General features: G+C 38.9%; 1 protein-coding gene across 1 annotated transcript; it reads left to right on the forward strand.

The window, feature by feature from the left end:
* The first annotated feature begins 2,517 nt into the window (after positions 1 to 2,517).
* LOC135466689 (stress-70 protein, mitochondrial-like) lies at positions 2,518 to 24,477 on the forward strand. Its single transcript, XM_064744330.1, has 17 exons — positions 2,518 to 2,683; positions 5,534 to 5,589; positions 6,773 to 7,042; positions 7,862 to 7,986; positions 8,459 to 8,532; positions 9,336 to 9,442; positions 9,822 to 9,984; positions 10,356 to 10,448; positions 10,854 to 11,063; positions 11,528 to 11,617; positions 11,892 to 12,029; positions 12,471 to 12,575; positions 14,664 to 14,781; positions 16,472 to 16,566; positions 19,159 to 19,251; positions 22,642 to 22,782; positions 23,729 to 24,477. Exons 1-17 carry the CDS (start codon positions 2,594 to 2,596, stop codon positions 23,834 to 23,836), a joined length of 2,076 nt encoding a protein of 691 aa, XP_064600400.1. The 5' UTR covers positions 2,518 to 2,593; the 3' UTR covers positions 23,837 to 24,477.

Raw genomic sequence — 24,477 nt, forward strand, 5'->3', positions numbered from 1 at the left:
CAGTGTCATAAATTGCAAGTGTGTAAAAGAAAAAAAAAGAGAAAAGGAAATGAAATTGTTGCTTAATATTTCCACAGTAAAGACAGTGTAGAAATTTTAATCTTCCTGAAGAACAACATTTTAATTGTAGCTGTGTTTGAATTTTTGACTTAAGTCTCTGAGACACATGATAAACATTGTTCCCAGAGGTTCGAAAATGTATATAATCCTGGTCTGGTTTTAAGTTCTATTGGCAATGCATCGGTCTTCAGATTCAAATCCAGCTTAAGGTTTTGGTTCACGTTTGAACAACCTACTAAAGTCTTGGAAGCTTGATTGTCCGAGTTATGAAATGATCTATTAAGAGTAGGGTCAGTTACCATAATCCTTGCTGGGATATATTGTAGATGCATGGTAGCAGACTTAATTTGGATTACTACAGTCTAACATTGGTCATTAACATTGTGCTCAAATCATCGACACCTGTATAAGTGGGATTTATACTAATATGCATGTCGTTGCAAGAAAGTATTTATCTCAAGATTTTAAGACCCACAAGCTATAAAAATGAATCTGAAAACACCTGCATCACCAATGTTACGCCTAGAAGATCTTCTTCAATGGAACAATCCAGTGGTATTGGCTAATGGTGTAAATGCTTCCCCCCAACTCCTTGGTTTGTCTAAAAAGTGAATCTGAAGTAAATATCTACATAAATATTTGTGATGAAATTGTTTGTAAATGCTGCACAGAGCACATATAGTTGTATTGAAAGGATTTTTGGGTGACGCAAGTTGCTGCATAAAAGCATATACATGTATAGTTGTATTGAAGTAATACCGATATTGGTTCAGAGAAAGGCCGGATACAATTATGCATGGAATGCTCACCTTTGCTGTCCACCTCTCCTCACTTTAAAACTATCAGATGCCAAGAGGTTTTGTTTTTCAAACAAATCGGAATATATCCCCACAGAATTCTTGATAAATTCATTTTAAAACCAAAGAGGTCGTTGAGGAATAAAAGGCAGGCTAAAAAATTCATATAGGTATCTCCAATACCAGTCATTTGGAAAATTTTCTGCCCGAGTCAAGTATCAGTAGACTACCACAATGCCACCAGCTGTTTTGTTCACGTGAGGATTCTTGGATGGAAGACAGAACGAAGTCGTGGAATGCTGAAGCAAAGCAATCGAATGATTGAACAAAGCTGTGGAACAACTGATGGAATGAAGTGGTGGAACGATGCAAGAAAGTGATGACGCAATACTGTGAAATGATCGAGTCATGCCAGTGTTCCATGACTTTGCCCTATTGTGTCATTGCTAGCATTGTTCTATTACTTTGCAGTACCGTGTCATCGCTTCACAGTATTGTTTTGATTGGCCCCGATGACTCGGTAGAGTGTCCGCTTTTGGGGGCGGTCAGGGTGAATCTTGGGTCACAGCTAAGACCTTAACACTGGAAGTTGTAGCTTCTTTACTTGACGCTCAAAATTAAGGGTATGGCGCAATGACTGGTTTACCCGTATCAGTATAATGGCTCGGGTGGGGCAGCTTACTTGCCTTCGGTAAGATGTCTCAGAAAAGCAGCACTAGATAAAAGAGCGGTGGAAATCCGTCTTGCAACAAGGAGGCACATTACACATACATGTGCTCTAAGGACTCCTTCGTCGTCGTATAACTGATAAATTAAGTACGACATTAAACAATCAGAACTCACTCCGTATCGCTTTATTCAATAACTTCATTCTGTCAAATCAGTCCATCACTTTGCAATATTGTGCCATTGCTTCTGACTGCTACGCCATTGCTTCGTCCCATTGTATGGCAATGGAACAACTTTATTAGTTTTGATTAAATGACATGCAGTCAAACTCAGATGCAACTCAAACTGGATTATGCTGCTGAGACTGAGAGGTAACTTCGAATGCCTATTCTAAAAGACGGATCAGAAGCTAGAGACCACGTGATCTCCTTAGTAACAAACGGCGTAGGTGAAGAAAACTGTTCTCCCGACATCATTGCATGGGAAAATGCCTATTTTTGAATCGCTGTCAGCGATCTTGTTTCCATTGGATTTATATAATTGTCAGCTTTCCAGATAGTCTGAGTGTTTTTGCAGAGCTTTCGTGGAGTTATTTTGTACATCTAGGCCTTACTGGTCGCTAGTGAATTGGCAAAAAGTGACCTTTTTCTCAATGCTTTAACATTTGTCGGCCATTTTGCTTTAGACGCGAAAGGATGGTCACGTGACCGGCAACTTCCGACCCGTTTTAGTCTCTGCACCTGTGCTGAAACCCTTTGTCGGCTTCCACAGCTAATGTCTTCGAATGTTATGTTAGCAGCGCCTACAAATACTCTTGTGCTGAAAGTTGTTTTCAAATTCACCGTCATTTTCGGTGTAGATCACCTCTAAGTATCGCACTTACACCCATACGAGTCCAAATCATTAGAACTAAGGGAGGTAACTGTATTTTACTTTTTTTCTCTGAGGATGGCGCTGCGCACAGTTTTCTGACGCAAGCGCAGATTGACAGTGTTCACCACACGTGCGAGGGGCTCACGCAGGCTGAGGGAATTCAGTTTTTAGGAAGAAGAGTAGAGTATTTGAAAATGTTGACAGCTTCAAAATTCACCGCAAATTGCCTTATGGCAGGTTGTAAATTAAACACAGTCAGAAACATTTCGCACATATCAAAAAAGGTGAGTAGATGGATGCATCTTCCAGTCGCCTTTTGCGACCCAGTAAAAAACCTGGGCGACCTTGTGCTGCGCACTTGCGTCAGAAAGTTTTTTAAGAATGGATTTTTGCATTTATTTTGGTGCAGCATTTGTCTGACTTGTCATTGGTACGTTCGTTTTTCATAAATCAGGCCGCCAACATATTTATTTAATGAAAGAAGAAACTATTTGTTAATCAGAGCCACTCCAACAGTATGTTGTTGTTGTTGTTCTACAAGGCTCTTTACAGTGTGTGTAAGGGCCGGCAGGGCGAGGGGCTGAATATTTCGACTGCAGACATATACAGAATTATCGCAGGTCTGGTGTTACGAGGTGGTACATATCCGTGTATGAACATTGTTTAATGTTTAGTGTTGTAATTTAGCCCGTGGGAATATACTGCTTCAATGCCAATTCAAATGATCCATTGCTATAACTAGTATAAGTCAAGTCGGGGGAGTTGTAAGGACTACGATTATATTTACGTACTCATTTCTGTTTGTATTTTTTCACATGTTTCCTGAGAAGTCCCGTTGGTTACTTCATCAAGTGTCTAAAAAGGGGGTGTGTTTTTTAGTGAGGAATCTGAATAAAATGGGGAGATGTTTTAGTTTTGGGGGTTAAAAAGTGTAGGTGTTGATTGATATTGTCAGCATTACCGTACATTTGGGTAATATACCCCCACCCAGTGCATCATGTTCCAGCCTGTGTACCTGTCATGAAGGGATGTAACATAGTGAGTTATGAATATTTGTACATGAATGAAGCGTATCTATCTAACTGTGACACTCACCTTTTCATCGGGGAATTTGTCTGAGTCGAGCTTCTGTCACATAACATCTGCGGCCTGTGGTCCAGTGGCTATACCACTGCCCTACGTGATTGATTGTGAAGAACTAGTTATTTATAACAGCCTTTTTAGTGTAATGTGATTAACTTGGAATGCGCATGTGGACATGTCATGTGTGGTGGTGGTAGTATGTTCTACATGTATACTCATATGATACCGATTTCCCTGCCTTTGTTTATGGCAAATGTGTGGATGTGAAAATAGACTGATTAGTCAAAGTAGGTTGGCATGAATGAGGTAGCTGCTTGATCCTTGTCTGCTTCCCCGTGGGTCTGGCACTTGGCGAAAAACAGAAATTATCCAAACTCTAACTTTGCTGGCGCATGCACCGTCTTATGTCCTTATCCCTCCAGCAGCTTTATCATGGCATCACTAATACAAGTAAGCGTATTTTCTGAATATGTCTTGACAATATAACCACTATGTCCAGGTAATGGGATAGGCATTTAGCGGGGTTCATATTATGTGGATATTTACGGAAGTGTGCTGACCTACATTTTGAGCCGTCTGTGTGCACCTCCGATTCTTTTGTCAACTCGGCCCTATGTACGGAGCATGATTAGAGTGACGTCACTACTCATTGGAAAGGAACACGTAAATATAATCCTAGTCTTTACAACAACCCAAGTCTGCATATAAGGTAGGCTGTAAATTAGCTCTGGAAGACTCCCCAACTCCTTTTCTTATACTGGCCTAGTGTCCTTGGAGTCTTGTTGCTAAGTGTTAATTTCGTTCTTAATGAAGGTCCAGACCTATTGTCTTTGTTATGGAACAACTCTGTTGGAAATAAATAACAAAATAAACCTAAAAACCTGCTTGGCACACCCACCGCACCGCCCCCACATGTTTCTACTTGCTTTAGAGTAGATTTTTTATAGCAATGAAGGCAGTTTCTGTAACCATGAATTTGGGTTAAACTTTGTCAACTCTCTTTTTTTCTCTGGTGCGCTGGCCTCCTGTCATTGTTGAGGGTACGAAAGTGAGGCTCACATATCTGACCTCATGGAGACGTGCCGCTAGATGTTGCCACATTAAAAAATTTACGTTGGTCTTGTAATAACACACGAGTACCTTGTCAGATCTACATACACAAAAACAGCTCTCTGAGAAAGTGGCTAATGTATAGAAAATTATTTGATCAGGCCCATATGCCATACTCTAGCTATTCCAGCGATTCAATCGTGTTTTTCCAGTAGGTTGCACAAGATATTTTTTTCTGAATGGTACTACTATTACTAGTGATGTTTTTTGAGAGAAATTAACTATGATGTGGAAGGGGTTTGACAGCGTTTGCCTTTGCTTAAAGGTACTGCATAATTAGCGACAACAGAAAAAGATCACTTGCTAGGAATTTCCATATAACAGTTAAAAACCTTAACCCAAACGGGTCAAGCCTGTGCATTGAGGAAAAACACAACAGAAGGGACTTAACTCAAAAGTCTACATGTGTTTTACTGATGTCAAGAGAAATACGTCACAGAGACCGATATTGGTGCTGAATTTAGCATAACTTACTGATATGCACCTAAAGTATTCAGCAGTGTCAGTTTTATTTGAAATTATATTTACTCTCTCCTTTTTAATAACCCTGGAGTCAAGTCTGGTTTTTCCATTAACTGGAAGTGAAATAGCCGAACTTCAGCATTCTGCGATTTTGCATGGCTTTCACAAGCATCACAGTTGGAAGATTTAGGGATAGAATTATCTAGAGATGTTGAATGTATGGTAAGGAATGTTTACCGGTGTATTTTAAAACCAGTCCCAGACAACAGGACTTTATTTTTTTTAATTTCTGATTTGACACACCCTCATATCGCTCTGTCTTTTACTTCAGTGAAAAGTCCCTACCTCTCATTTTTTTTTCCTCCACCTATAGATCTAACCGCCATCATGTACGTGTAAGTTTAATTTTTGAGTATGACAATAAACAACAATCGGATAAATAAATTGAATAAATCATTTGTGATGTTGCTTTTTGACAGGGCCCATTATCTCGCCTCCTTAACAGACAGTCATGGCATCAGGATCGAAGATATGCGTAAGTTGTTTTTACATGTTGCATGGGACACCAAGTTTAAAGATTATTTATTTACAGTGAGGTTATTGTTTGGCCTGTGTTTATTAATTATACATTCTCGTGACTTTTGTTCTTAGGTTAGCGTAACAAGGTACTATAGAGAAGGGGCCCCCGTGGCTCAGTTGGTTAGCACGCTAGCACAGCGTAATGACCCAGGAGCCTCTCACCAATGCAGTTGCTGTGAGTTCAAGTCCAGCTCATGCTGGCTTCCTCTCCGGCCGTAAGTGGGAAGGTCAGCCAGCAACCTGTGGATGATTGTGGGTTTTCCCGGGCTCTGCCCGGTTTCCTCCCACCATAATGCTGGCTGCCGTCTTGTAAGTGAAATATTCTTGAGTACGGCGTAAAACACCAATCAAATAAATAAATAACTATGGAGAAATTTGATGCCTTTTGATTGAGTAAAAGACAGCGTCTGGCAGTAGGAAATGTACTGAACCCAATGTTCTACAGGGGCCTTGGATTGCACTCGATCTCTTGAACTTACTTGAAGTAATGATGGAAAAAACATGCCCTGTTTACCTTTATTCTCTGGATGTATAAATATTTGGCTGTTCTAAAGACGAGGTTGCTGCCTTTATTGGTTGCTGACCTGCTTGTTCATTGTGAAAAGCCAATTCTTCAATGAATCAATGTCACTGTACAATGTGACAGCACTCTGATTTTTACATATCTCAGATATGTTTTTCAGACCTATTTTGATTGAAATGGTGGTTTGTCTTTTGTATTGGTAAATGTTATTCAAAGTAGTCTGCTGTTTCTATATGAAGGTATATCTGAGATATGGTTTGTTATTGTTTGTCGTTACATTGAAATAAATTTTTAATAATCGCAAGGTTGAGTGAAGCAAAGATCATGAGAATTAAATTACCCTAATCCGTCAATCTTTTTCATGTGAAAGATCAGCTGTCAGTGATCATTTTCAGAACTTAATAAAAAGTATAATTTTATCAGAATACGAGAAATAGTGTTTTAAGAATATGTTTAAATAGACTCCTTGCAACCATGGAAAAAGGTTGAAGAATTACATTATGAACAAAGGCTTTTTATTCAACCCATTTGCACAGGCACCATATGAACGGTTATCAGTGTGTTTCTGCACATATTGTATAAGATTTATTTCTGTATTTTTGTCTTCTCCACACAGCTCCGACAAAGTCAAGGGCCATGTGATTGGAATAGATTTGGGAACAACAAATTCGTGTGTTGCAATTATGGAAGGAAAAACTCCAAAAGTATTAGAAAATTCTGAGGGTGCACGAACAACACCTTCTGTGGTGGCCTTTACAAAAGACGGTGAAAGACTTGTTGGCATGCCAGCCAAGCGACAAGCTGTTACAAACTCAAATAACACCTTTTCTGCAACAAAGAGACTTATTGGTCGTCGCTTTGATGATTCAGAAGTTCAGAAAGATATGTAAGTATGTATGGGTTTATGATCGTACATGTACAGTGAAATGGTTTTATTTTTTCTCCTGTGATGCACTTTGGCCAGTTTGTAGCAGTTTGTAGGATGAGTCTCAGATATTGCAAATTCACGCTTACTTCTTATTCAGATTTTTGTGAAACTGGATATATTTTTAATGTTAATTTTGATCCCTGTAGTGAATATAAAGTTTGTATGGGTATGACTTTCATTCATTTGGGTTATATGTTTCATTTTTAACTTTGTTACAATATTGTGACGGTGTAACTAAGCTAACTACTTAAACTGGAAGTTGAAAACGGTATAGATCAGATAAATACCGTTTGGGAAACCTCGGCAGCCGAGATGGTTAGTGTGCTGGTATGGCAGAGTGACCCAGGAGTCTCACCAATACCCGTTGATTTTATACATACATATACATCTTGGTTGTATAAGAGTTGGTAGACAGGTGAAGTTTGAGTTTTATGTTACTTATTTTTGGTTTAAAATATGGCCATTTGAATTACCAAAGCATGCATTATTTGCTGAAAGCTTAATTTTTGCTATTTCTATTATTAACTGTGACTGAAAATATGACTTTTGACTTTCGGGGTTCAAATCCGTGTGCTGACTTGGTGGTGAGGATTGTTACAGGATACCTGACCAGGTGTGGTGATTACCTTAACTCTTGACAGACTGCTTTCTTGCCGTCTACATGAACATAGTTGATGGCTGGGAAGTGAAATGGGTAGCAGTAGGCACTGCTCAAAAACCATATTAGTATCTACATTCGCTATACCATTTTCATTTATTTCTGTCCCTGTCTTCTAGGAAAACTGTTCCATACAAAATTGTTAAAGCATCGAATGGTGATGCTTGGGTGGAATCAAATGGAACTGTGTATTCACCAAGTCAAATAGGAGCCTTTGTTCTTGTGAAAATGAAAGAGACAGCAGGTAGGTTCCCAGTATCCCAGCTCGTGTGTTCACACATTTCAGGATTAACTTCATTCAGATATGTTGATCAGTTGTTCATGTATTTTTTTCAAGGTTACACATGTGAAAGTTCTCACCACTGAAATTGTTTTGTTTCTTGTTTTACAAGCTTTGATTGACAGTTGCAATAAGGGCATTTTATGGCAAAATGTCCCTTGTTGTATTTGGCCCCAAGATTTTAAAATCTCCTTTAAACTATAATTTATTTCAAACTCATCTACCGTTATGTGAAAAATCGGATCCAAGAAAAAATTTTTGGCTGTTAGAAATGCTCTTGTGGATAAAGGTGTCTGTTAAGACATGGAAGAATATTTCAGCTTCTGTCCTTTAAGATCAGAATATAATTGTACATGAAACAGTGCCGCTGGAAAACGTCTTGGTCTTGAGCTTTTCTCTTAGCGTAATTTACATGAGTTGTGGTGATCTATTTCAGAGAGCTATGTGGGACAAACGGTGAAGAATGCAGTTGTCACTGTTCCAGCATACTTCAATGATTCTCAGAGACAGGTGAGGTGAATCAGCACACTGTAAGGTGAATCAGCACACTGTAAGGTGAATCAGCAAACTGTAAGGTGAATCAGCACACTGTCAGGTGAATCAGCACACTGTCAGGTGAATCAGCACACTGTCAGGTGAATCAGCACACTGTCAGGCCTCCCATAAAATGGGATGATGGTTGACATGGATTGATGTACTTAAGTTAAATTGGGGTGAAAACACCAGATTCTTCCTAATATGGAGTATTTGGTACTTAGTCTGGACAGATAAAACTGGGCTTAAATTGAAACACATTTATGGCCAATGGTCGAAACATAGAGTGGTCTCTGCCGATTTGAACTACTTCTTAAATGACGCCCATTAATCTCATTGAAAATTGGACTTAAATTTATGTGTCAATCTCCTACTTCACACAACATGACAATCAGGGGCTCACTATTAATTAATACAAATACAAAGACACAAGGACACCAGTTACTCAGCATCATTTAATGTAAATGTCTGTTATCGGTAATTCATGATAACTTTGGGCTCCTGGGCTATAGGGCACCCAAACTGATCAAGCTGTTTTAAAACTATTTTTAACAAGGGTACATTTTTTCGTTCAGGCTTAAAGCCCTTAGTATGCATCATATTAAGTTTCATTTTATAAAATTCCTTCATGCATGGTAGCAATGTCACCTATAAAGGTTGTGATTAGAACGGTTAACCTTGCCCGTTAGTCTAAACACTGGAGGATTTGATGAATGAAGTAGCCAAGGCATTTGCTCATGATAATACAACTTGAGACATTGAAATGTCTGTGTTTGTAGGCCACAAAAGATGCTGGTCAGATAGCTGGACTGAATGTCCTGAGGGTCATCAATGAGCCTACTGCTGCTGCCCTGGCTTATGGCATGGACAAATCCGAGGACAAAATGTGAGTAGTCAGGTGTGTTCATACAAATGTAAGCTTTGGCTTTTTAGGTGTGTCCTTTGCAGATGCTGTAATGGTTATGTAAAAACATTCCTCAGGGTTAAATTTGCCATTAAAATCTTTTACCGTTGTCCCTCATGTATACATATTTTGAAAAGAATACTTATGCTAGACTGTGTCACACAAGTTTTCGTACATGTTGGCTTTCATGATGAATACGAACTTTCAAAGAAACTTGCAGAAATGTCTTCCATTTATGATTACCGATGGACTACAGTGTGCAGCTTGTGCAATAATTTGTTTTTTTGTATCCAGGCCGGTCAATGCGGCTAAGATTACTGCAGACTAATGGAGAATATTTTTATATTTTGTGCTTTTACAGTGTGGCAGTGTATGATTTAGGAGGAGGCACCTTTGATATCTCCATCCTGGAGATACAGAAGGGTGTGTTTGAGGTGAAGTCCACCAATGGGGATACCTTCCTAGGGGGAGAGGACTTCGACAACCACCTGGTCAACTACTTGGTCACTGAGTTCAAACGAGATGTAAGTCCAAGCACTGATGAATATGAAACTTGAATCAACCCATATTCAGATCGTTTAACTTTGAAAGAAAAGAAAAAACAATATTCAAATGGCACTACTAAACCAACTAGTATAACTAGTATAACATAATATTCTTCTAAAATTAACTTGATTGCAATATGTGTGGGAAGGGTCTGTCAGCAATGCACGAGTTCCTCCAGACTCTGCCTAGTGTCTGCCATTGTATAAGTGAAATATCCTTGTGTGGTATAACACACTAATTCATTAAATAAGTATGCTGGTACATGTATTTGAAATATTTAATGCTGATGAACATAATCCAACGGTGTGTTTGTATTTCTAATCCTGGTTAATCCTGTTCCATGTTTCAGCAAGGAATTGATGTCTCCAAAGACTCGATGGCGATGCAGCGGTTAAGAGAGGCTGCAGAGAAAGCCAAGATAGAACTTTCGTCTTCACTGCAGGTATGATAGTACATCCACTTCTCTTGAAACTGCTGATATACCTTTAGTGCTGATTTGGCCATTGTGGTGAGGAAGTGGTTGTTGCAAGTTGTTGGCTCACTTCCAGTGTCTGGCATTGAACCCTTTAAGAATCACCAGCCTTCAAGAAATTTTAAATTTTGTGCTGTTGTGTGGTAAGTTGTGGGATAAACCTCCACATATTGATGTGTTGCCAGATAAATTATTTGACAGTCCCAAAACTATTTAAATAAATACATGTGTGTCTTTGTGCATGGGCATTGGATTGTAAGTGTTGATCACTGTATTTTCATGTATGTCATGTCTGTCATTTGAGCAGGGTAGTTTTTTGAGCATAGTTATGGCTTTGCGTGACAGTGCTGATTTGTGCTTCCTTTCTTTGTGCAGACTGACATCAACTTGCCGTACCTGACTATGGATTCTAGCGGTCCCAAACATATGAACTTGAAGTTGTCGCGGTCCAAGTTCGAGAGTTTGGTGGAAGAACTGGTGAAGAGAACTGTGGGCCCTTGTCAAAAAGCTCTCCAGGATGCAGAGGTGAAAAAATCAGATATAGGGGAGGTAATTCTTGTTGGAGGAATGACAAGAATGCCCAAGGTAAGACATTTTGAAAATCACAGTTCTTACTGTTGAAAAATATGAAGATAATGGGTGGAGTTTTTAAATTTAGGCTGAATGAAGGAATAAACAGATGACAGATGGACAATTTTTCATTGTCAGTAGATTGCTGAATTAATTCCAGTGATATTTTACCAAAGTATGTCAAATTCCTGTTGACAGCATTTCACCTGTTTGCAGGGCCAAAGCTTTGGAACAACAAACTGAAGAAACGTTTGCCTTGTTCAGTGTGACACAAGACGTTTTCTGCAACATGTTTATTGTTCGATGGTCTTGACAGAGATTGGTACTGGTAACATTCAATATTATTTCCAATTCATCTGTTACTGGTACCATTTTCTATAATACGAGAAAACAGTACAGTGTTTGTTTCAACTTCCCTAATTTATTATCTGAACAAGTACATGTATAAAGTGGTAATTGACTGTAATGTATGGTTTTAGGTTCAGACCACAGTACAGGATCTGTTTGGTAGAGCACCCAGTAAGTCTGTCAATCCCGATGAGGCTGTGGCCATTGGTGCTGCTATACAGGTGAGTACCTGCGTCCGCTGTAGGCTTGTGTGGGTGAGGTTTTGAGTTTGTCTGCCTCATAGATTTACTCCTGCACCCTTTACCCCACAACACGTGCGTATATTGTTTTGACCAGGTCTGCGGGTACTACAGCATTTCTGTGACATTCAGATATCTTTATCTTAGGAAGTCTTCTTTGTTGTGCAGCTTGATTCATTTCATGAACTGGAGATATTCTCTCGAGGGATTATGACATAGGAGTTTTGTGTTTAGATCTTTTTCCTTCCGTTTGCAGGGAGGTGTGTTGGCTGGTGATGTTACAGATGTGCTGCTGCTGGATGTTACTCCTCTCTCTCTGGGTATTGAGACATTGGGAGGAGTTTTCACAAAGCTGATACAGAGGAATACAACCATACCTACCAAGAAGAGTCAGGTAAGCCTTTAGTTGTCAAAATAATCATATACTACCCTGTTATGGCTACCCCTTTATTTATTGTAATAAAAGCAGATTGATACAAGGCAAGAACTACATGTAAATGGTTTGGTTTTTTACATGTTTTGTTTTACAGCTTAATTTTGGCTTATGTGAAGGTTTTCTATTATATGGTAGCCTACATGTAAGAAACAGCTGGGAAGTTTATTGGTAAGACTGGCATCACTGCTTTGTTAGATTGGGTTGTGGTGGAGTTATGAAGACTCATGTCGTTTTATCATCACGACCCACCATCATGATGCGGGGTCAATCCCAGTCTTGGCCAGCAGGGCATTTTTGAATTCCCTGCTATTACTGATTGTCAGGCCTGAATGACATTAACTATGGTTTGGCTGATTCACAACTCCTTCCTGCAATACCTGGATGTGTTTATGATTACAGGTGTTCTCAACAGCTGCTGATGGTCAGACACAAGTGGAGATCAAAGTGCATCAAGGGGAGCGAGAGATGGCAGCTGATAATAAACTGTTAGGACAGTTCCAACTGGTGAGTATAGAGAGGTAGAAGCTGATAATAAACTGTTAGGACAGTTTCAACTGGTGAGTGTAGAGATAGAAGCTGATAATGAACTGTTAGGACAGTTCCATCTGGTGAGTGTAGAAGCAGATAAACTGTTAGGACAGTTCCAACTGGTGAGTGTAGAGAGGTAGAAGCTGATGATAAACTGTTAGGACAGTTCCAACTGGTGAGTGTAGAGATAGAAGCTGATAATAAACTGTTAGGACAGTTCCAACTGGTGAGTTTAGAGATAGAAGCTGATAATAAACTGTTAGGACAGTTCCAACTGTTGAGCAGAGAAATGACAGCTGATAATAAACTCTTAGACAGTTGTCAAGGGTGTGTAAAAATTGGCATGGGATAAACCTATGACTTCACTCCAGTAGATAAATACTGTATTTCAATATTAGCTCACATAAAGGGAGAATATATGATATATACATAACTATAATATGTATAGTTATCTATTTTTGATATACTTTACTAGTGTAATAATGAAATCCATCATCACAGTCCCAGCTCCAGAATAACATGGTATTGTTGTTGTACTGGCCGTTCAGAACTGTGTACAGAAAAGCCTGATGTGGGTACTGACTGGGGCTTCCATAGAGGCTTTGGTATATAAACCACAACAACATCGATTAACAAGCGTGCAGGCCGTAGTCCAATCGTCTCCTGTTAAATGGTGACATTGATGTATTTATTTAGTTGATTGGTGTTTTACGCCGTACTCAAGAATATTTCACTTATACGACGGCGGTCAGTATTGTAGTGGGTGAAAACCGGGCAGAGCCCAGTGGGAACCCACGACCATCCACAGGTTGCTGGCAGACCTTCCCACGTACGACCGGAGAGGAAGCCAGCATGAGCTGGACTTGAACTCACATCAACCGCATTGGTGAGAGACTCCAGGGTCATTACGCTGCGCTAGCACGCTAACCAACTGAGCCACGGAGGCCCTGTTGGCATTGAGTTAGCAGGTTAATCTGGTTCCTAGCAAAGGGAGGAGATTTACCCTGACTGCTTAGGTTTCATCCACATTCAAACTTGACTGCCACCACAAACATGAAAGGAAGAAATTAAGGAGTATGTTGTTAAACACAAATCAGTTCAGTAATGATAGTGACATTGTCACACGGCAGCCTTGACTTGGCTTATTATGTTACCTGGTAATAGTGTGTATACATGCTGCTGTTTGCCACATATTTGTTTTTTTTCATTTTCTCTGCTGTTAACACCATCTGGGATCTCTGCTTATGTATATACGTACATTATCATTATTCCAACTTAAATTAAATAAAGTCGTTTGGGTGAATAACATTTGACATCATATAACGCCGAAATTGGTTAATAGTCCATTATAGAATTAAATAGAACACTGTATCTTATAGTGAAATGTAATTAATAGAAAAGAAATTAGTGAGTACTTCCTGATGAGAGAAAATAATTGAAATCTGGGTTTCAGAATTAGATATTTTGTTTTTCACTTTTAAACAGTTGCATTCTGCTTTTCCATCCCTGTCCATAGCATGTCGTCATGTATCATTGTTTGCGAATCACAGTCCCAGCTCCAGGGTGACATGCTGCTGTTGTTAAACTGGCCGTTCAGTACTGTGTACAGTAAACTGTTGTGTAAACCAACTGGGGTCTCCTGCAGACTGTAGTCTATGAATCACAGCAACATGTAGATTAATTATTGTTATATACTATAAAGAACAGATGGATTCTCTGCACAGGTGTAGGCTCGTACCTGTGAGGATTACTGTGGTGTCTGCTGGCAGGATGTGTGTGTGTGTGAGTGAAATTTGCATAGCAGAATATTACAGAAAATTGCTACTTTAGGACATGGCCTTCACATACATTTAGCCAGAATAAATTCCTGTTTTTGTTGAGAAAACAGTTTCACAAGAAGCAGTTTGTGTTCTTGTTCTGTCATGGGCAGATACATCTTGTCCCTGTTTTATTCTGATGAAGCAGGAAGGGGTGCAAGAAAGCCAAAATGATCTTGTGTCATTCTGTTTTGTTATATTCTTGTCTGCATTGCCTTGTTCTGATATATGTAACTTAATTTTAAAGGTGGGCATCCCTCCAGCTCCTCGAGGTGTTCCACAGGTAGAGGTCACATTTGATATTGATGCTAATGGCATTGTTAATGTCTCCGCGCGTGACAAGGGCACTGGAAAGGAGCAGCAGAGTAAGTGTTACCCGTCTGTGTATACTGTGAACATCAGCCATTGCATCAGTAGAGATTTAGCAAGCATGAGGATTTCAGAAAATATTCTGAAATTTTTTCGGGAAATATTTTTTAGGTTCCATAAACTTTTGATCTGGGGAACATTCTTGTGCTTCCCAGCAATTTCTGCTATAGGAACCACTTTACCTGTGATAATTACAGTAGACTCTATGTAAACCAACCATACTCTGGACAGAACAAAAATGTCGGTGTAGACAAGATGTTGGTGTATTAAAGATGGGCAAGTAGCATACAACAACAACAACATGTGTATTGTACATACATATACGTTTAATTAACCTTGTTAAAGAGCACAGTGATGCATAGCAACAAAGTATGGTCTCCGCAGGGATATAGGTACAGCATCAAGACGGGATCACCACTTGCTGAAGTGGGCAAAGGTCACATGAGCAGATTATCTCCCTTCCCACTGATCTTCAGTCACCTGGCGAGCAAGCAAGTTGAAGTGAAACTCAGACTCCACTGGACGTCATGCGACACGCTGCGTCAGATCAGACAAAACAGATTAACACCCAGTGGAAATATTTGTACTGCTAACTACTGTCCTTGTTCAGAATAGACGAGTCAGTTAACATTGTTGTAAAATGGAGCAGAAACGGACCAAGAAATGTTGTCAGTTTTGACAAGATGTCTGTTAATCAAGGTGTCAGGCCAGCTCATGCTATCTTCCTCTCCGGCCATAAGTGGGAAGGTCTCTCAGCAACCTGCGGATGGTCGTGGGTTTCCACTGGGCTTTGCCTGGTTTCCTCCCACCATAATGCTGGCCGCCGTCGTATAAGTGAAATATTCTTGAGTGTGGCGTAAAACACCAATCAGATAAATAAATAAATAATCAAGATGTCGGTGTTGTGAGAGTCCACTGTAATGGCAGTCCTTCACATAAATTTTGGTGTGAAGTGTTTTCTGAAGATTGAATGATCATTTATTTTCGTGAAGTGAAAAGTACCATAATCCCCCAAACATTTCGTTTAAAATTATAAACTTTCACTGAGTCAGTGACTGCAAAACCATGGAAACTGCATAAATCCTCCAATATTGGTTTCATGATTTTTTTTAACCTGGGAAACCGAAATCCTTCTGCCTGTCTACCATATGTATATGCCCTATTAATAGATATCTGTGACCATGTCCTGACATACTAGACAACAATTTTTAGCTTGCCTGTACACAGGAAAGCTAGAGCTAATGTTGTACTTTTGATGTCAACATCCCATTAAAGAAATGTTAAGCTGTATGGTGAGACTGGTATGTTGAGAAGTGAAACACTTACTGAGCTCAGGTTATGAACATATTAGAGCACAGTAATACCTGGGATGTTCCATGGTTGACTCCCTGTCTGCGTATTAATCACTGTAATTGAACAAATTCAAAGACTTGGTCTCTTTTTAGAATTAGTGTTTAGGGTACTATCTCATAAGGTACTGTAGATACCGAGCTTAGGTTTCACAGATAGTACTATTTCATCATTGATGTACAACGAGGTCGTTAATTACCCTAAATTACATGCCAACATCTAGCATGTTAACAATCAGAAGAAAAGACTGTGTGCATGTACAGCTTGAAACATTTTTGTTAGTGTAACCTGATAGAACTAGACGTGTGGTAAGATCTCTATTTTGTTGATTGCCAGTTGTCATCCAGTCATCTGGAGGGTTGAGTAAAGACGAGATTGAGAACATGGTGAAGAATGCAGAGAAATATGCAGAGGAAGACAAAAAGAAAAAGGTGAGTAGCCATTACATTAGTGTGTCGAGTAATCAGTGTCCAATCCGGAAGTGTGTAGAGTAATTGGTGTCCAGTTCAGAAGTGTGAAGAGTGATTGATGTCCAGTTCCGAAGTGTGAAGAGTGATTGGTATCCAATACAGAAGTGTGAAGAGTAGTTTGCATCCTGTAAAGATATAAATATGACATATTACAAAAAGTTTTCAGAGCAATGAAATATACAGGAATTCCCTACAAATCTAGTCATTAGATTTCTGAAACATGCTAGAAACACTGACAGCTACACAGTGATGTCTTTATTTTTCGTCAACAGTATTGAAGCATGATTGTAATCATGATTCATGTTGAATGTTCACTCTGAGTGTAGCACTTCAGCAGTTTCAGTGGAATAAGTATGAAGTGACCTAGCTTTTCTTAAGTGTACCATTGTGTTTTTTCAAGGATTTCTTTGAGAACTATTAGCAAGTGTATGTTTAAGACGAACAAATATAGTTCACCATAATGCCATTTGAGTGTCCTTGAAAGCTGACCTTTTTTTTTTTTTTGATAGGTTAAACAACAGAGGTAACATTTGCTGTTACTTGATAAACATTGAACAGGTCTTGAGAACTAAAAGAATAATGAATGTATCAGAATAATACTTAGTAATATTTACAATCAGAATTACCAGTACTTCCAATTCATAGAAAGCTTTTTTTTGGCAAAAGTCAGTATTTTTCTGTTTACCAAGAAAGCTCAAATTGTTGCCTTTCCGTAAATATCAAACTCAAAGTTGTACTTACTGCTGCTGACTGCCATAGTTTCATTTGTAGCGCTTGACATCTGTATTTTTCTCTTTTGCTCCACATTTCAAAACTGTTTTTGAAATCTTTCCATGAGGACTTCAGGCATTGTCTGATTGAAGGTTTAACACCGCCGTAGGGGGGGAAGGGGTTGTTGTGTAACCCAATACTCCTGAACCTTGTATTATACTGAGTTAAATCCTAAGAATGTACAGCATCCAAGGGAATTGACTTGGTACAAAACAAGGTACAGCGATATCGGGTTACACAACAAAGACCAAGACGAAAGCCTATTCTACCCCTAAGAATGAAGAAAATGATGCATAAACGGCATATTTCATGAGCTGTATTGCTGACGTTCTTTCACTCCCTCCACGGAAGTCATGTATTTTAGACCAATTCAATGACAAGCTTGACCATTGGAGTGGACCTAGATGCTTCACAGAGGCATATGACCTGTCTTATTGTTACGTGATGTAGGAGTGTAAAAGTTTGCTGTACATTTATTATGACGTGCTAAGGCAGAGCTCAGATGGGAACGTCATGAAACAAATGTTTCTTTTTCCAGGTCACATCGACTGGGTCTAGAATATCAAAAGTGTAAAAAGAAAAGCCATATCTAAACTGTGCAAAGTAACACGTTTATGTCTGATGGAAATTCCGATAGTTTGCTATAATGTAAATCATAAAAGCAAATCTAACAAGTAAACAAACTCAAATTCTTTCATTTGTACAAATAAACAACATGAACTGATATTATTTGGGGAGGTAAAGGCACCAGCCAGTGTGTTGCATGAAACACTCGATGTTTGAAAGGTCATTTCTATTTAATATATATATTATATTAACAGCGCGGTAGAATAATCACCCAACAACCTGACAGCGTGAACATATCACATAAAGAAATACGGTAATCTCACTGGTTCTCAACATGTGGATCTTCTGGTTGTTTAAAATGGACTATTTGATCAGTTTGAAAAAGGAGTACAGATTGAAGAGAAATAATGACTTCATTCACTGGGTATATGCTGTGATAACTGCGGTAGAAAAGGAAGTGTCTATTATTCCTTGGATTTAATTCATTTCTTATAGTTTTTTAAGTCTTCTTGTGAGATCCTTTAAAATGATCACTTACAGGGCTACTCTTCTCACAGGCTGCAGTTCCCTTGCATGAAATCTGAAATTTGGATGCATTTCTAGCAGTTTTAAAACTGTATGTTTCAGTAAGTTCATATAACACAGTAATCTTAAGATATACATACATATATCCTTTGAGGATCACAAAAGAAAATCATAAATATATATAAGATCAGCTGGTAGGATTCAGAAGTGGAAGGAAAAATGTCAAGAAAAACCCTTCATTGTAGGTGAAATAGAGGTGAAACCATATAAGTTTTGGTTTTGTGGTTACAGTAATATGAGATGGATTTATGGTCACAATAATGAGGCTTGGTTTGTGGTTACAGTATTGTGAGATGGATTTATGGTCACAATAATGAGGCTTGGTTTGTGTTTACAGTAATATGAGATGGATTTATGGTCACAATAATGAGGCTTGATTTGTGTTTACAGTAATATGAGATGGATTTATGGTCACAATAATGAGGCTTGGTTTGTGTTTACAGTAATATGAGATGGATTTATGGTCACAATAATGAGGCTTGGTTTGTGTTTACAGTAATATGAGATGGATGTATGGTCACAAAAATGAGGCTTGGTTTGTGGTTACAGTAACGAGTTACAGATTTATGGTTAGAGTAATGAGACCCAGTTTTATGGTTACCTTAATGAGGCATGGATTTATTTTGACAGGAAGTGGTGGAAGCCGTGAACCAGGCAGAAGGAATCATTCACGATACAGAGAGCAAAATGGAAGAATACAAGGACCAGCTGCCCAAAGATGAGGTATGTTGTAGTGGGGAAAGACCAGCTGCCCAAAGATGAGGTATGTTGTAGTTTGGGAAAGACCTGCTGCCCAAAGATGAGGTATGTTGTAGTGTAGCTGGGTTGGTGTCCCATCAGTCTTTATCATGATACAGAGAGCAAGGTGGAAGAATACAAGGACCAGCTGCCCAAAGATGAGGTATGTTGTAGTGGGGAAAGACCAGCTGCCCAAAGATGAGGTATGTTGTAGTTTAGGAAAGACCAGCTGCCCAAAGATGAGGTATGTTGTAGTTTGGGAAAGACCAGCTGCCCAACGATGAGGTATGTTGTAGTGGGGAAAGACCAGCTGCCCAAAGATGAGGTATGTTGTAGTTTGGCTGGGTTGGTGTCCCATCAGTCTTTTTCATTATTATAACGATTGCTTTCTATATGGTTGTCTGATATGCTTGTATTGTGAAAACCAGCTGGAGGAGAATCCTGAAACTATTGAATCTGCAAGCCCTCAGGTCAAGTATGAAAACGAGTCCAATCCATGGATAAGTTTAGCATATGTATTGAGTGCAGTGGTTCCCATTGACCATTGTTTTCTTTTCCAAAACTGTTCAAAATTTTGATTTTTATAAAATTGTAACTGGAGATTAAAGTTGAAAAGCAGTCATATCCATAATGATACATAAGATTTGGAAATGGAATGATTTCGTTGATGAGGAGTGGATTCTAGTCAGTTTCTGTTATTTACACGGATCAGATCAGAAGAGAATCCAGACACTCAGATTACATTGTATATGTCAGACGTCAGATCAAATATATAACCAAGCCGTGCATAGGATTGGCATATTTCATGAATAAGCATTACAGGATTCTGATTTGGTTGTTGATTTCTGTGCATGATAGTGCTCTAAATATTTGTGGGTTTTTTATCAAATTTTGTTCATTGCATGTTCATTTTATGTAACCGGAGACTAATATTGAGGACCTGATGGATCCGTGTGTAAATTTGCCTATTTGTTGATTTCCTGTTTACTGATTGGCTGTTGGTTCCTGTGCTGTGACTGCTTCAAACTACTGTCTGATTTTGATCAAAACAATTTGAGTACTTTAACAGTGTTGAACCTCTGACCAAGTTCGAAAACCATCCTGATTTGCACTTATGGTTGACATTTTCCTTGAGGTCCTTCAGTCTGATTGGTCATTGCATTTCATATTGTATGATACCTGCTATAAATATTGCCCGCTTTTGATAAAATTTTGTAACATCACATCAGATCATGTTGGTTTACATGTGATATTTGTTTAATAATATGAACGACCTTCCGCTCATGTGTGAAAACCAGCATGAGTGAAACAAAAGCCCTAAATATTTAGTGTGGAACGCATATCTTTGAAATTAGCCTGTTACGTCCACTTGTTTGTAACAAGATGGTCATATTTTGCAATTTGCTCATATCTTGAAAACTACTTTGAGGAAAATCCTGTACATGACATGTTACATGGAGTATTTTGTGATTGGTGCAAATCATTTGTTGTATTGAACAATAAAAATTTTGTATACAGCACTCTGAATATACCAGAGAATATATTTATTGTATGGCTGTAAAAATACATGAATGATCAGACTGTATTGGGGTATCAGCATTGATACTCATGATCTTTTTATTTGTAAACTCTTGCATTTGACACCATTTGGGATAACTTGCTCATGAAAAAAGTGGGCAGCTATATTCTTGTTTTATGAAGGAACACATCCTGTACGTTGATACTGCCGTGATGTGTGTATGTGTGTAGTGACACTCTTTCACAGGTACAAGGCTTAGCCACTCCCCCCCCCCCCCCCCAAATCTCACCTCCAACACACACACCCCAACACACACACATATACAATCTCCCACTCCACCCCAAAATCTCCCCCTTCAAAACTTGGCAAACAGTCGCTTGATCCAGTTTTAAGTGCCCATATACTGATTTAGCCTTTAGAAGCCATTTGTTTTAATTGAGGGCATGCATTACTTGACATACAGGATTGATGTGTTAAAAAGTTAGAAAATCTGTGTTAATACAGGGTGTAATGAAGTGAACTATGACAGAACATGTGACCTATATGTAAGTTGATCTGTGTTTAGAATGAAAACATTTACATAACATTTGGCTAGCATGATTAGTCATGGTTGTAAAGGAAATGACAAAAATTATGAAACAAATAAGAACAAAATTCCTAACAAAATAACCTATCATAAACTGATAACAAAATATTCCCAGAAAAATCTATACGGCCAAATTGTAACAAGTATGCCCCAAGGCATCTCGTGTATGTGTCAAGATTTTATCAATGTAAATGCGTAAAAAACTGCTTACAAGTGTAAAAGCCTACCACAGGTGAGAAAACAAAGACATGCTTGAGCACTAGTGAAGGGACAAACATTATTTCAGCTGACCTGTGTCACCTCAAGCATGATGGCTGCTCCTGGTATATGGCAATCTCCATATTGTGCATTTAGTTTACAGTACACTTAATAAACACCGAATGGTAGAGAGATACTCAGTGCAAAATGAGGTGGCCAATCTCCTTACAGGTGACAATTCTTTCAGGTGGCCAAGACAGAGTTGCCTACCTGAGCAGTGGGAATTTTGATGAAATACTTCATCAATCAATCTGTTCAGCAGTTCTGTAAATAAGATGGAAATGTGTGTTTTGGAGCAATCTTCCCTCCACCCACAAAGACTTTTCATCACCAATCCAGTGATATATAATAGCAGTGTGTCAGCGATGTCTTTGTTTTCTTGGACATCATCAAGGCATTATGGATGGAGTTTTGTTCTCTTAGAAAATACATTATTCCATAAAAAATTTCAAGGATTCTTGATATATTCTGGTTATGTAGGTCTAAGGGTCGCCTTCCTCAGACAACACACTTGATATACTCTGGTCATGTAGGTCTAAGGGTCGTCTTCCTCAGACAACACACTTGATATACTCTGGTCATGTAGGTCTCAGGGTTGCCTTCCTCAGACAACGCACTCGATATGCTCTTGTCATGTAGGTCTGAGGGTCGTCTTCCTCAGGCAACACACTCGATATGCTCTGGTCATGTAGGCCTGAGCGTCCTCTTCCTCAGACAACACACTTGCGACTCCCGTATAAAGCAGTCATAAAAGCAGTTGTGCTTGGCTTGTTAAATCATCATCCATTATTTGAAGACTTTATTTTGAGAGATGTAAGAATTTTGAATTTATAATTGATGTTGTTTTATCGAACAATGTAAATTCATCAACACATGTACTTGAAATTCTTGTGTACATTTTGTACATTTGTGGTCAGCCACGTTCAGATTTCTGCTTATTCTAGCTATCACAAATTATCTAAGTTGTCTATATTTGATTTTTCCTGGATTAATAATGTGTTTGTGTTGGCAGTGTGACAAGCTGAAGGAACACATCACCAATGTCCGCAACCTGCTGGCCAATAAAGAGAATGAGTCTGGAGAGAACATCAAGAAAGCTACCTCTGATCTTCAGCAAGCATCACTCAAGCTCTTTGAGATGGCTTACAAAAAGGTAATGTGAACTGGTTTTTGCTCCAGATGGTGGGCATTTGCGTTCAGCAAGGTGCATTAAACGAACAGGAAATGTATAGCTTAAACTGTTTGTCTTTCCTTCTGAGCCAATATACAGGTGATAGCTTTGTTGTTGTACTTCATATTACCTTACTGGGATTACCTGAATAATTTACAGCTTCAGTTACTAAATGGATACGTTTTACAGGGTACCTTTTATCTGTGATATTGTACACCAGTACTCAGTAGGCGGTGATGTGTCATTTTTCGTCTCTTATCTGTAATGGAAATGCTGAAGACTGTAACTGAGCCTACTTGACATTCGTAAAGATGGTTTCACAAACAAATTTGAGAGTAATTGATAGTCAGACTTATGAGATCCACTCATGGAGAGGTTTATGCCATCATGTTGCAGTGTTTTTGTATTTCATTAGGTTAATAGTTAAGCACAGGAAACACATTTCCTGAAATTGTTAAGAAGAGTTTCCATTATTAATTTAGAAAACGTTGATTCGTTACTGAGTTTGACCTTCCCTTACAATCCCTATGTCTAGAAGTTGGCCAGGATTTGTATTCTTGATCTGTTGTTAGTATTTTTAAGCTAGAAATCCTGTATTAAGGTACAACAAGCAGTAATAATGTATGTGAGTTATTTCCTAGCACTGGACAAGTTTGGGGGCATAATTAGTTTGGTGTAATTGATATCTCACTGACACTTGTTGCTATTAGTAACCTGAGCCAAGCTAGTGACGTACAAGAGATGAACACTAATCCGGTTAATAGGCTCTTTTTGTGTTAATTGTTTGTAACTTGTTACTAATTGCCATACCTGAGGCAGGACAAACAACTTAATTTCATTTTCGATTAAAACGGAAATATAAAAAAAATACCTCCAGAATAGAAAAAAACTATAACTGGCGTAATGTGTGAATATAATGTAATTACAGATGGCCTCAGAAAAAGAAGCGCAGGGCTCGTCAGGGTCCAGTGAATCGACCACAGATTCTTCCCCAGAGGGCGAGAAGAAAGATGAGAAGAAAGAAGACAAGAACTAATGTCAGCCGGCAGCTGTTGTGTGCTGACGCTGTTGTTCCTGTTCTGACTGGGCTGTTAGTGGGATATCCGATTCGTGTGGGCGAGCTATCTGGGAACTGAACTAAATGTGATGTAGAACTGAGGTTGTGATCTCAAGTCTGTCACTCCAGCCCGTCAAACAGGATAGACTTCTAATTTATGGTCGCTTGGCCTACAGAACATGTACAGTGTTTAATTCCAGTAGCACTGTGTTTTGACTAGTGCTTTTGTCCAGGTAACTAGGGGAGGGGAGAGAGGGCGTTAATAAACTGATGAACTCAATTATCACAGGTTAATATTTGAGTCTTGGACTGCTTTTGGGAGTGATGCTCATCAAACAGCCTGGAGACATACCTTGGGAATGGAATACATTGTCGACACTATGTTCATACCAACAGAAAAGAAACCACAGTTACTCTTCAAATACGAGCCTTTTCCCCAGTTTACGTGTGTCATCTATTGTGTTTGTTGGTGTGACACGATCATAGATTCAGTTAGATGTGATATTGATCTTGTATATAGCATCACCAAATATTAGTATAAATATTCTTTCTTGTACTATATGTCATAAGGCCAGAGTTGTACAGTGATTAAGGATGCAGCATTGTTTGAACATCTGGGG

This window comes from Liolophura sinensis, chromosome 6 (genome assembly GCF_032854445.1).
Source record: "Liolophura sinensis isolate JHLJ2023 chromosome 6, CUHK_Ljap_v2, whole genome shotgun sequence".
NCBI classification, from domain to species: Eukaryota; Metazoa; Mollusca; class Polyplacophora; order Chitonida; family Chitonidae; genus Liolophura; species Liolophura sinensis.

Excerpts from the sequence above, each read along its gene's own strand:
- LOC135466689 (XM_064744330.1), top strand. The coding sequence starts at position 2,594 with ATGTTGACAGCTTCAAAATTCACCGCAAATTGCCTTATGGCAGGTTGT. Across the intron at positions 16,567-19,158 it reads AGGAAGACAAAAAGAAAAAG|GAAGTGGTGGAAGCCGTGAA; the intron begins GTGAGTAGCCAT and ends TTATTTTGACAG. Across the intron at positions 19,252-22,641 it reads ACCAGCTGCCCAAAGATGAG|TGTGACAAGCTGAAGGAACA; the intron begins GTATGTTGTAGT and ends TTGTGTTGGCAG.